The 13,304-nt window shown below is 30.2% G+C and overlaps 2 protein-coding genes across 3 annotated transcripts; one reads left to right on the top strand and one right to left on the bottom strand.

Moving 5' to 3' along the window:
* Positions 1–715: 715 nt before the first annotated feature.
* LOC126769020 (uncharacterized) lies at positions 716–4,725 on the top strand. 2 transcript variants are annotated; one of them, XM_050487557.1, is made up of 6 exons: positions 716–734; positions 818–978; positions 1,427–1,618; positions 1,729–1,867; positions 2,595–2,724; positions 3,240–3,995. In XM_050487557.1, the coding sequence occupies exons 2-6, from the start codon at positions 841–843 to the stop codon at positions 3,412–3,414; spliced, it is 774 nt and encodes a 257-aa protein (XP_050343514.1). In that variant the 5' UTR covers positions 716–734; positions 818–840; the 3' UTR covers positions 3,415–3,995. The 2 variants fall into 2 exon arrangements, 1 of the variants encoding a protein (XP_050343514.1); XR_007669289.1 differs by lacking the exon at positions 716–734 and adding an exon at positions 4,276–4,725 and having other exon boundaries at positions 744–978; positions 3,240–3,473.
* A 642-nt stretch (positions 4,726–5,367) lies between these two features.
* Positions 5,368–9,363, bottom strand: LOC126769038 (ras-related protein Rab-8A). The gene is made up of 5 exons (XM_050487577.1): positions 9,105–9,363; positions 8,354–8,553; positions 8,103–8,195; positions 7,216–7,329; positions 5,368–6,413 (listed from the first exon to the last, which is right to left on the bottom strand). The coding sequence occupies exons 1-5, from the start codon at positions 9,226–9,228 to the stop codon at positions 6,330–6,332; spliced, it is 615 nt and encodes a 204-aa protein (XP_050343534.1). The 5' UTR covers positions 9,229–9,363; the 3' UTR covers positions 5,368–6,329.
* Positions 9,364–13,304: the final 3,941 nt, after the last annotated feature.

Raw genomic sequence — 13,304 nt, 5'->3', positions numbered from 1 at the left:
GTGCTTTGTTTATTTAGTGATTAACAATTAATTTTATGTGATACACACAACTTATACTTGTGACCACTAGAAGTTGTAAAGTTTAAAAATGTGTGTGTTTTTGCAGAAATTTGACAGTTCTACTATATCGCCAATGCGTATCGTACAAAACTAGCGTGATAGAGACCAGACTGTCAGAGGAAGACACTCCGGCCCTGGACGACCCACTTTGAAGAACAGAGAACAAAAGGGAACGAAACTAACTCATCGATATCCGCCAGAAGGAGTTGTCGTGTCTAAATGATAAAAAAATAGAAAAAAGATTTAACTAAAGGGAAAGACACAGTCAAGCATACAGACAATTGCTTAAAGGTTAAAAAATAAAAATAATTTACTTAGCGTTGCAAAAACTGGACAGCTTACCCTACTACATAAGGCTGCGTTCCAGTTTGAAGAGTTAGCCAGCCAGTTTAGTTACATGCATAAAACACATATTCAAATATGATTTTTGTTATTTGGTCTGTTAACTGTGTTATAAGTTATTTTTATTTCTTATTTGCTAGTAATCCATTTTCTTACCAGTGTTCTTAAAATAAAATAAAAAATAAAAGCGGAAGCTTTAAACGACTTGAATCCAAATTTATTAAGTAAAACAAAATATGTACGTCAATTGTCAATTTGACGTTGATTATTGATAACCAACGAGCCGACAAATAAACAATTGACAGTCGTATTTCGTAATCTGTATGCTTTAGGTATTTATTATTTTGTAGTTATGATATTATATATACGTATTTACATTTTCTTAAAAAAAGATTTTGATGCATATTATTCCCAGAAAAGAAGAAAAAAATTTGTGTAATGTGGAAAGAACTACAAAAATCGCCATCGTTTTTCTTATTGTTTGAGAAGAAATGTAAATATCATATTCTAATTACGGATTACATCAAGATATGGGAGGCTTATTATACTGAAGATGTTTTTCTAAAATGCCTGAAGGTAAAGCAGATCATTTTATTAAAGATAACATCTTGATTTTGTTGTTGTAGGTAGTTTACATAGTGAACATTATTGATGTCGTATTTTTATTTCTAAATAAGCATATTCATAGTTCTCGTCTGAGTATCAACTCTAGTATTTACTACGCTCTCATCACTGATTTTACCGTTGAACAGCACTACTTCGTATTATTGTGTTACTATTTGAAGAGTGAGTGAGCCAATGTTACTACAGGCATAAAGGATGTAACTTTTTAATTCCTAAAGTTGGTGCTACGTTCGTGGACGTAGAGAATAAATTTTTCTCATACCAGCAATGGCTATGATCAATGTTGTACTTACCATCAGGTAACTCATCAGTCCATCATTTGGCAGTATGTTGCGGTATTATACAAAAGAAATGGTATGTCATCAAGGTTTTAATGTAAACAATGTTTGTAAAATTACAGGAAAGTAATTTTGGCTTAGAAATCAACACACTTGAGCTCACTGAAAATGGAACCCAAATGCTTCTAAGTCCTATGGAATGTAAAAGTTTAAATATATTGCATAATGAGTCATTACTTATTGTGTCTATGACTAGGTTTTATGGTTACCCGTTACACCTAAGAATTGAGCTAAATGAAGGATCTCATGAATTGGTAGGTGCCAATGACAATAATTAAAAAAAGTAATAATATTTACTATAACAAAATATCTCAAACTAATATTCAATTTCTGTGAAATAATTTAAATATTTATTTAATTCCAGTTTTTTCAAGAAGTGACACAACGACTTTTAAAAACAATTAAAGATTTAAAAGGTAGTGAAAAAGAATTACGTAAAGTGCTTAAGAAGAAAGATGAAGAAATTGATGAATACAAATCATTAGGTGGCAAAATACGATATAGTTAGTATTACCGTATCATTCATTTATTTACTGTTACATTTAACATGAAGTATGTAATACTACCAAGTATGTTGCACTATAACTTAAGAATATTTTCGTACCACCTCGCCTTTAAACATATGTATTTTATTAGACTCATCATTATTATGGGCAGGTACCACCCACGCATCAGACATTCTCCTACCAAACAGCAACACTGAGTATTGTTGCGATAATAATAATAATAATAATTTTATTTAAAAACCATCACCAGATCAGAAACAAAATGTGAACGATAATAACTGCTATCAGGTAAAACTGTGATGCAGTTATTAATGCTATTAGGTTTGCAGGGTGAGTGAACCAGTGTAACTATAGGCACAAGGAACATGACATCTTAGTTTCCAAGGTTGGTAACACATTGGCAATGTAAGGATTGGTTAATATTTCTTAGTGCCAATGTCTATGGATGGTAGTGACCACTTACCATCAGATAGCCCATTTGCCCATGTGGCTGGATAGCTAATTACCTGATTAATAAATGTTAGATGGTTATTTATAATACCGGACCATTCTTTAAAATGTTAAAAAATATCTCAAATGTAATTTCTGTTAAGCTTAAAAAGCTTCAGAGCAGAACTTAAATAGTTGCGATGCTAGATGGTTTTAAATTATGATAGTACTAACACTCATAATAGTTGTAATAATAGTTTTATACTATACTGTATAATAACTATACTATTTACAGCTGCACTTTCTCCATATGATGATGAAACACATATGAAAAGACATTCAGAGTATGAAAAAAATTTTGGTGAAATGGAGATTTCAAATGTTCTTCTAGATAGAGTACTCATTAATTCTAAACCAAACAACAAGTAAGTGTATTCTTAATATTTTCTTAATTGTATATGTATAATTATTATTATTATTTGCTTGTTTAGTTTTAATGGTAAGAGAGATTGTGTGTAAACATGCTCAAGGTAAATAACATCTTAATCTTCAATTTAGTATTCAAAAGAAAAAGTAATATTGAGTTGAATTAAAATATTTTATTTTGATTACATAGTAAAAGACTTGTATTCAACATTGTGAATGTATATAAAAAAATTATGAAAATATTCTTTGTCCGTTTGTTTCTTAAATTCCAAATGAATGTTTGCAATTATTATTTCTTATATCAAAACTTGACTGCCTCGTTGGTCTTGTGGCTAGATATAAGGCCGCAGATTCCGAGGCTTTGGGTTCAAACCCGATTCGGGCCGATAAAAAGTTAGTAAGTTTTTGCGAAGATTCTCAGTAGTAGCAAGGAGTTTGGAAGTACGAGAGAGTACACGGGAATAATAGTTATATAATAGATAAACAATTATAATAGTATTTACACTAATTCCAGAGAAATAGATATTGACTGTAAGAAAAGTATAAAACAAGAATCACTTTCACAAGAATCTGTCACGTCAAATGAAGCAGCTAGTGGTTCAAATGAGATAAAACAAGAATCTATAAAAAATGAAATAACTCCAATAATTCCAACACGAACCAAGAGAAAAAAAATTCTGAACATATAATGAATTATGACAAATGTTGTATAAAATATATATGTTGTTTTATGAAAAACTATGAAATGGTAATGTTTTAGTGATAATTGTACTAAATAATTTAAAGGTGAATAATTTTGTCCTTTGAAAAGTTTATATTCCTTTTTATATATTTTATTTATTGATCATTTTAACCAACATTTTGACAAAGTTGCCTTGGCAGTGACATGACTGAAAAAGCAAAATGATATAAGTTTTTAAAATTCTCTCAATTTTTTTTTAATGAATTTTTGTCTATGATATATAATATATATCATTTAAATGTGCAGCATTTTTAAATAAATAAAATTACGTAATTTACGGATGGTAAATTTTTGTAAGCAGGTGTAATGAAAAACATATTTTACAATATTTTTTATTAGTAATAGATTGAACTAGATCCAATTGTGCCTCTGAAATTACAATAATCCATTGAAGTTTTTCTTATTATTTTTGATGTCGTCACTAACAAATAAATAAATCTATAACATTAATTTACTTTATGCATTCTGTATTATTAAATAAACTTAAGGATATATAAACAAAATAAAAATTTGTTTTCTGAAGTTCATTGGGCCTTAACAAGGAAAGTAAATTTTATATGTAATATATTTTCTTATAAAATAATATTTAAGATAATTCAAATAATTCGATATAAATTAAAAATTATTTAATTAAAAATTGTATGTTTCTTTATAACAATTAAATTTATATTAGCCTTGAAATTTTTTCCTTGTTAATTCATATACTAATTGTTATATATAAAAATGTGTGTATTTATATAAATTACAGTTCGACTTTCCAATGCCACTTACGAGTACTAAGTTTTAATTTTTCTTATATTTTTTTTAGGAACATTGACAAGAAACCATCTTAGTCAAGCCCTACTATTTATGTTCTTATAAGTACTACTACTATTTTTTATAAAAACCATAGGCATGGAGAGGTTTGACGTGCCGCTTGAACAAGTTTCGGTCCATGTTGTTAGTACATTTGGAGATTATATTGGCTGCGGTTTAGGAGTGATTCAATAGAGGAATAAGACCCCCCTCCCCCCTCCCTCTAATGTGTGCTAAAGTTTGCATTACCTCACTTTTTCATAACTACTTTTAACTGCTTTTGTCAGTAGGTAGTAAGAGTAGGCTTTAAGTAGTAACACTAAAAAAGTTCTGACTGTAATTTATATACTGTTTGATCTACAAAATATCGTATTGAATAAAAATTTCATTGGTTGTAAAACATTTATTGACATGCAAGTATACGAATACTTTTAATTATTAAAATGTATTAATTTCGTGAAGTTGTGGACTTGTTTTACAACTGTCAAACATGTGTTGAAAGATTTAAAATTACTCATTAAACAATTATAGATTACAAATTAAATGGAATACCTAATTTTATAAAAGTATTACCAAGATATGGATTTCTATAATAATATAGTTGGAACAAAAACAAAGGTTTTAATAAATCATGATTCAATCGCTATGAAATAAATGCACATTTTTTCAATTGATTTATTCCAATATCAATTGTTTCCATAAACTGAGTTCCAATGCTATCACATGAATAACTATTCATACAATATTTTAACTTTTTTTTACGTTAAGAAGTTTAAAACTTTTTTTTTAACTTAATTAAATTCGTAGTGTGCTTTTTTTGAGTCCTTTTTTTGTGAGCAAATCGCGTCGTTGCAAAAGCTATATGAGTATAACATACTATTAATAACGGATTAAGCCATACAATTTAAGGCTTTTGGCGATATAAGATACTCGCGATTTTTACTAAGAGGAATATATTTAGACGTATTATTATTATTGATATATTTTGTTTGAAAAACATTACGCGTCTTAAGAAAAAGTATTTTTCATACTTAAAACTTATTTTACCAACTTATGCATGTGTTTTAACAAATTATTTGCATCGTATAGATATTGTTGTTTATCGAATTTAATGTAACTTTTTTTACTTTCTAAACTTTTAATTGAATACTACGAAGTAATTGCTGCAGTTTATACACGCAAAAAGAGCACAGATGCATTAAGCGTGAATACAGTCTATTCAATAGCCAGAATCTCAAAACAAATTGATATGTTTCATGAAATCGTACTAAGTAGGTATGTAGGTAAGTTTAAATGACAACATGTAAAGTATGGTACGTGGTATAGGAACCGACCAACCTTCCAACGAGCAACTCTTAATTTGTTTACTTATTTATTTTTTGCCTACACATATTGATACCATAAACATTTCATTTTTCGTATTTATCGAGTTATGGTTGACGTAATGATGTTTCAAGAAGCCTGCTTCTCACCATTATGACATCCTTGTAATCGACAAATAATATAATTGAAATTGGATTAGTTTTACAATTATATGAACACTTACGGTTGGTTTTAGTATTAATAGCTTCTTGCAAGTTATAAACTTTTAAAAAACATTCTACACAATGGAAGACGAATAGCTCATTTAATAATTGTAGCTTACCGGATATTTATTGAAATTTTAATAACATTCCAATTGTCCGCAGGTAAAGCGCCTGTTGCCCATAGCTTAGCAAGGAAATCAATCTATTTTGAGATTTTGACCCTACAAGTATAACAACTACAATATTGAAAACATTCTACTGTTAATATTTCACTATAAAAATCCCTTTTTACTTTGATATAAATGTCACTAGCAAATGTTTATTCTAGGAAATCTATCTTGTAGATCTATCTATATTGTTTGACTATTACGACATGAACGCTTCGGTTTCAAGTTAAATCTATCCCAGACTGGTTGGTATAAAATTGTAGATTTTTTCTACTTAGGATGTATTCGGCTGCTGATGTATGATAAATCTACACAACCTATGTGTAGATTTATCATTAAGTAATATCATATATTGTTAGCTATGTAATTATAGGTTAACAACTACACTTTGACACTTCCGTTTCGGATTCAGAAGCCTTTATTACGTTGTCTCTTTCCTTCAACTCGAAAGCATCAGCCTGTAAATAAAAAAAAAATAGCTATTTTCTGTGGCCATATAAATTACACAATATGTACTTACATATAAAACAATAATCAAATAAGTACCGTAAGTTATTCGATTTATCACATGATCACCTATAATTGACGTAGCGTCCCTACGTAATAATAGTAACTTTATTGTAGACACTTATACTATAAAACGCACTTTGCCTAGAATTTAGGATCTAGATTATACCAAAGGATCGTTTCGCTGTTGACTGCTCTAAACGAATCCTAGGTAGATATTCAGAAGTACATTTCGTAGTGTGTAGTAATCAAACGAAATATTTGCAATGCTTAAATATTATGTTAGAATAAATTAAGCAAATTCATGAACATAAATAACATTTAACATCTTATTTTTCTTTGCCTCATCAACTTTATAATTACAAAAAAACGTCTTCCGTTATCACAAAGGTACGGATATTCTACTGGGTAAGATTGTCGTATATTAAATTACACAGTCCAATCTGACGCTTAGGATGTACCGGCCGACGGACAATACCATCCGGTAACATAATGCGCTTGAGAAATTAAATTCGACCACACATGAAATGTCCGTATTGGACAGAAAATTGCCATGTAATACCTACTAAATACCAAACGCACTAACGGCCTTATGATATTTATTGCTTAACTGTTGTTATTTAAACACTTGCATTACTCCCGTGATTTTTCCCTTTCTATCATTATTAATTTTACATTTGAAAGAAGAAGACATGACATTGCATAACAATACTTCAACTATCAAAAAAATGTTCAATGTTAGATAATATTTACCTTTGTCTCTCGATATTCTCGTATTTTTCTGGCTAAAGTCAGGAACGCTTCTTCGATGTTAATGTTGCTTTTACAAGATACCTCGAAGAATGGCATGTCAAAATCGTCAGCGATCTGAAAATCAGCAGGATTTTAATTGAATTATAATGATCTCTAAAATTGTTGTTGTTGTTAGATATATATATATATATATATATATATATATATATATATATTTCATTTATATATTTTTTATATATATATATATATATATATATATATATATATATATATATATATAAATGTATAAAGTGTTATATTCAGTGTATACAACCGTCGGTAAACCTTAATAAATAAATAAAAATGTAATCAAAAATATGTATACACCAAATCGACGTGCTTAGATATTTTTGGAGATAACGGAGCTAATCGTGTCAATAACTACAATTTTATTATTATTACTATTTATACAATAAGTGGTCACCAGCGCTACCAACCTTGTGAACTTAGATGTTATGTCCCTTGTGCCTGTAATTACGCTGGCTCACTCACCCTTCAAACCGGAACACAACAATACCAAGTACTGCTGTTTTGCGGTAGAATATCTAATGAGTGGGTGGTACCTACCCAGATGAGCTTGCACAAAGCCCTACCTAATTTAATTATTTCTTCGGGATTATCACACAAATATTATATTTAACCGAAATATTACAGAATATTAATAAAAATATTAATAGTTAATTTTACTCTTGGATATTTGTTTCATATACATAGGGACTACCTACTTGTGTATTCATTATTTTCTGGGATTATAACTCAGATATGCCACTTAAACACCCTCGGTCTACTTGGCGCATTAAATTAATAATAAACTGATGTTATAGTAATAGTAATAAAAATGATCATACCTTTTGACCCCTTTCCTTGGGAACTGCTCGATGATTCTCATTCACATCACATTTATTCCCAACTAAAACTTTTATCACATCCGGAGAAGCATACTGTAAAATAAAAATATTCACAAATGTCATTTTACTATAATATAATACGCTACGTATAAACACATTTCAGCGCCTGTCGTTTTATATTCGTTTCAATAAACAAAAGTATATATTTTGCAACTAATTGCTTACAGGAACGAAACAGATATTTTACATACCTCTTGAATATTTCTTAACCAGTAAGATAAATGGTTGAACGATTCCAGGTTTGTGATATCGTACATAAGAATAATACCCATGGCACCTCTATAGTATGCTGTTGTCAAAGTTCTGAATCTCTCCTGACCCGCTGTATCCCATATTTGCAGTTTAATGGGTACTCCGTCTAGATTGATTATTTTTTGCTTGAAATCTATACCTGTAAGATGATAAGATCACCATAGATATATTATTGTGTAATAAACATATGATTGATTTTTCACGTCAATCGAAATAAAGTATATAAACCAATTTAGTTTTGTGTTAATTCAAAATAACTTCAAATGCAAATACTTCACATTCGGTTTTGAAATAAGTTAAAGAAGGTATTTAAAAAAAATAGTTATATCCGTTTAAATAATTCAATCATAAAAGAAAAGTAGGCGCTGTATTGCACGTCTACACCTAACTGCAGTCTCTATACAATCTATATTTATAAATAATAACGCTTAACGTATTAATACTTGGTAATCCATTGTATTTTATTATAATTATTGGAAGAGTGCTAAATACAGAACTAATTTATAAATAAGTATCTTGACTATTATACCGATATAAGTATAATTATTCTTTAAATACAATAGGATAAGTATTGTGCTCTTTGTTCTTAGCAAACTTTAAGTTAATCGTTAAAATTTATAATCTCGAATAAAAAGAAATAAAAAATAAAAAGAAACAGCTGACGAAGCTTAATAAAAATGTTTCACTTACCTATTGTAGATATGTAAATATCGTAATATCTTTCATCACAATATCTGTGCACAATACACGTTTTTCCAACATTCGAATCACCTAAAACTAATAACTTATACGTAGCAGAAAAATCTAAAGCCATAATTTTTGTTTACTTTGTTTTCAATACACGGGTGGTCGCTCAAAACATCGGCCGAACTGTCAAAGTGAGAAAAATCAATGATGACAAGAGCGCATGTGCAGGATCACCCTTGTCTTAAAACAGTAACTCGTATAAGATAATGCCCCCAGAGACCTGAGTTTTCCTTGCAACCGTCTATACCTAATACGACGGTGCAGACAGCGTGTCGAACGACCTCGTGAATATAACTTTTTTGTGTTCCATTCTAATAATGTTAACGTTTTAGGCGTTGCTTCGCTTTAGCAGCGAAGTGTATCGAATCAAAAAAAATGTATTGTTAAGTAGGAATATGTAGTGTGATCGCATGGATACATTTAATACCGTATTTCCATTTAAGACAATATTTCACTGTCGTCTCCCGGTGCCTTTTCAGTTACTATAATTGCCCATTAATATAATTATTAAATATTTATATTTCCGCAATAAAAATATTATTCTGACAAAATAAGTTTATTATGAAAGCATGATAAAGCACAAAAATAATTACCATTCCCCTCACTAGATTGCGTATCAACCGCTGAGTGTGAACCTTCCGGGTGCGGTGGGTGTTGTAGCTACATTAAGAGTTCCATTTATTTCATTTAAATCTCTTGCATATCTGACTGCTACATCTTGGTGGCCCCTGTACTATGTAAATAGCTTATGTTCTGTATTAATGCGCCCACTTGGCTGAATTGAAGATCACTTATCAGTCTTTGTTGGCCACTGTGGTGTATTCTTGTCCTTTTTTGAGTTCAAGGTTAAATAATATTGTGACTTTAGTGGTCTTATAATGTATACAATAACACGCGAGGCATCTGTAATTCAATGATTATTTGTTATGAAGTTGTATATTGAACAAAATCATTATGTTCAAGAAAATATTCGTATCTGAAATTATTATATGCAAGCTAATTAATTATTTATCATCAACTAAGTAGACAACTTATATATTATGTTCATCACAATTGAACATATATAAAGTAAAATTTAGAAGATAGTCGTGCTGTAGGAGGACCATTAATTAATACCCCACTAAATACTAACATAAAATGTTATGATATTTAATAAGCTATTCTTGTATACATAAATTTATTTTATGTGTTTCAGAATCTGCTCTGAAATAGTACCGGAGCTCACGACCAAAATCATGTTGCACCGTAGCACATCCAAAACCGTAAAAAGTCGTTAGATTAGATGTTTCAGAACCCCATTAGTTGGACAGTATCGCTCAAAAACGTAGCAGCTACGTGGTAGTCCATTTCTGTTTTGTCGAAAAAAAATAGCAAATGGTACTATCACATTTTGTCTGATATTGAATATAATAATAATAATATCCTGGGACATTATTCACATACGGCCATCTGATCTCAAACTAAGAATAGCTTGTTCAATAGAAACCAGACAACTGATATACTACTTTTCTTTTGTAAATACATACTTATATAGATAATTACACCCAGACTACAACAGACATGTTCATGTACACAAATGTCTGTCCTGGTTGAGAATCGAAACCACAACCTTCAGCGTGAAAGGTTTAACCAACCACGCCAACCGGCCCAGCATTATGGACATAAATTTTGTAATTTCATGACGAAAAAGTTCGTTGCCAGACATTGACCGCGTAGCGTAAGTCGTGGGCGTATTTTTGAAAATGTCAACAAATTTATCAAACAATTCCAGTCTTCTATAAAGCACCGGCGCCTGTTTCAGGTCTATAGCATCAACGACTATATGAAAGAAAGAAAAAAGTGTTTTTCTTTGTTGAACGTCACATATAAACTAAATATCAATAATAAGGAACAGCGGGTTAAAAAAGAATAAAATTGAAAGGGAATTATATGTACCTATAACTAAGTTATAACTATATAATAAAATACAAATAAATACATACATATAAAAAATTAAGAAAATCTATGAAATAAAAAAGGGGAATTTAACGTTGCAATGTGAGACAAAAAATTTAATCGTGGACTCTCGTACCATAACAATTTTGCTCAAATGTTGTATTTGGATAACGTTTTTCTTTGTCCGTAGTCGAGTATAACTAGTAGATTAATAGTTTGTTTCAAATACATCGAACTCAATCGTGATGTCGCATTGTTTTGGAACACCTGCTCGATTTCTTGAAGAATTACCTCGCGCACTGGATTGATCTTGATCTAAGGTCATGATCTGAATTAGCCAATTAGTTAATTATTAGGCAGTTAATCAAGAATTAGTTCAATGAGTGGCCTTGGATTTCAATTTATCCGTCGTAGACAAGTGATACTAACAACCAGAATCAGTTGCATCAAGAAACCGAGCTACTGTGTTTTCTAGAGACGCTAGTAATTTGTTTGGCTGTTATAAAACACCTAAAATTATATAATTTTTCAAAAAAATAGGTGTATACCTCCTTACCTGACTTTTTAAAATATAATGTGTACTTGAAAACGACGATCATTTCACCAAATTTGTTGCAAGACTATAACACTGTGTTCTATTTCATACTTTTTGTTATAAAATAATTGAATAGGAAGGCGGAAGAGCATATCACCAATGCCCATAGGCATTAGCATTGTAAGAAATGTAACCCTCGCTTCCATCGCCAATGCGCCACTAACCTTGAGAACGAAGATGTTACGACCCTTGTAATTGGTTGTACACTGGCTCACTCACCCTCCAAACCGGAACACAACGATACCGAATAAATAATGCTGTGTTGCGGTAGAATATCTCATGAGTAGGTGGTACCTACCCATGCGAGTTTGCACAAAGCCCTACCACCAGTAAATCAGTTTCTCACATAATTTCGACATTTGAATTGAAAATATATTGAGTATTAACAGTCTATAAATAAATTGGATATATTATTATCTTGATTTAATGTCACGGATAAATCTGATATCAGATTGATATAAGCTTCTGCTTGATGATTCATTTTTATTCTAGGTTTGAAATAAGGCACCTTATCACTTGTAAATTAATTTTAAAATAATTTAATAGATTTATAAAATTAGGTATACTAAATAAAATAAATACTTGGAGGGTTCATAAAAGACTCGGAGACAAGAAAGTAGACCTCATCACAATACATAAATATTTTAACGAGGTCTCTTGAAATTGAAAATTCCAATTTCCAAGTAATAGCGTCGCTGCTTGATGTATTCACTTGACGTTCCGGGTCACACAGTAGCACTAAGCTATGTCACCATACATTACGCGGTCAGGAAGAGTACAGCTTCATTTGTCAAAGAACCGCAAGTCAGCCGCCAGCGCAGCTTGATGTATTATAAATAGCTGCAATTTTGACATTCATGTTCCGTTTGCCATTTACGTCTCAGTCTACTGCTTCTGTTCCCCCCTTTAATTTTGCGGTAAATGATGAATGTTTTGTTGTTTTAGCTTATTTTCCTTATTATAACGTATGCGTCGTGCAAGTCTTACTTGTCTGTGTCGGTTTGTTGACTTGCAGATTCTATTATTATTTTATTTTCAGAAATATGAATTTAATTCATAAAAAGATATCTAAATATTTAAAAAAATGTTTTAGGAATTATGTCAAACGTGTATCTACACAAAAATACAAACAAATTGTAAGGTTTAATTATCAAACGTACGTATTAATTTTTGTACTCTCAACTCAATATAAGTTAGTGCAATTCAATAGATGTATTGTAAATCTGCAACATAAAATATATTTTCTAAAGTAAAAATTGCATTCCTTGACTTCTTGATTAAGAACCTATTTCAGCCAACAAAATAATCATAAAGATAATAAGTTAATCATATAAGGTTAGCCGCAATAAAAAAAAGGGTTAAATTACATAAATAAGATAAACAATTATTAACATTTAATCTACCACGAATAATTTAATTAAACGGTTGACAAAGTTAAGACGTGTGGAATTAATTAAATTTGTCAGATTATTGTACATGACACTTCAAGTGTCCGAACTTCGGATTACATAATAACGCTATTCTACATGAAGTTATTCTGTCCATTTAATTTTAAATCAACTGTAAGATTTCTTAATGCTTGAAAATTATGAATAAAATCGCTTGTTTCATTT

Source organism: Nymphalis io, chromosome 6 (assembly GCF_905147045.1).
Source record: "Nymphalis io chromosome 6, ilAglIoxx1.1, whole genome shotgun sequence".
Taxonomy (NCBI): domain Eukaryota; kingdom Metazoa; phylum Arthropoda; class Insecta; order Lepidoptera; family Nymphalidae; genus Nymphalis; species Nymphalis io.
The sequence above is the reverse complement of the archived record's forward strand: the minus strand, read 5'-3'. Positions and strand labels throughout refer to the sequence as shown.

What these genes read in the sequence shown, in the direction of transcription:
- LOC126769038 (XM_050487577.1), bottom strand. Translation starts at nt 9,228, where the DNA reads ATGGCTTTAGATTTTTCTGCTACGTATAAGTTATTAGTTTTAGGTGAT. An exon ending in TATTTACATATCTACAATAG is followed by an intron (nt 8,554 to 9,104) that starts GTAAGTGAAACA and finishes ATCATCTTACAG; the next exon opens with GTATAGATTTCAAGCAAAAA. An exon ending in GAGAATATCGAGAGACAAAG is followed by an intron (nt 6,414 to 7,215) that starts GTAAATATTATC and finishes TTTTATTTACAG; the next exon opens with GCTGATGCTTTCGAGTTGAA.
- LOC126769020 (XM_050487557.1), top strand. Translation starts at nt 841, where the DNA reads ATGTGGAAAGAACTACAAAAATCGCCATCGTTTTTCTTATTGTTTGAG. An exon ending in ATGAAGGATCTCATGAATTG is followed by an intron (nt 1,619 to 1,728) that starts GTAGGTGCCAAT and finishes ATTTAATTCCAG; the next exon opens with TTTTTTCAAGAAGTGACACA. An exon ending in AATTCTAAACCAAACAACAA is followed by an intron (nt 2,725 to 3,239) that starts GTAAGTGTATTC and finishes CACTAATTCCAG; the next exon opens with AGAAATAGATATTGACTGTA.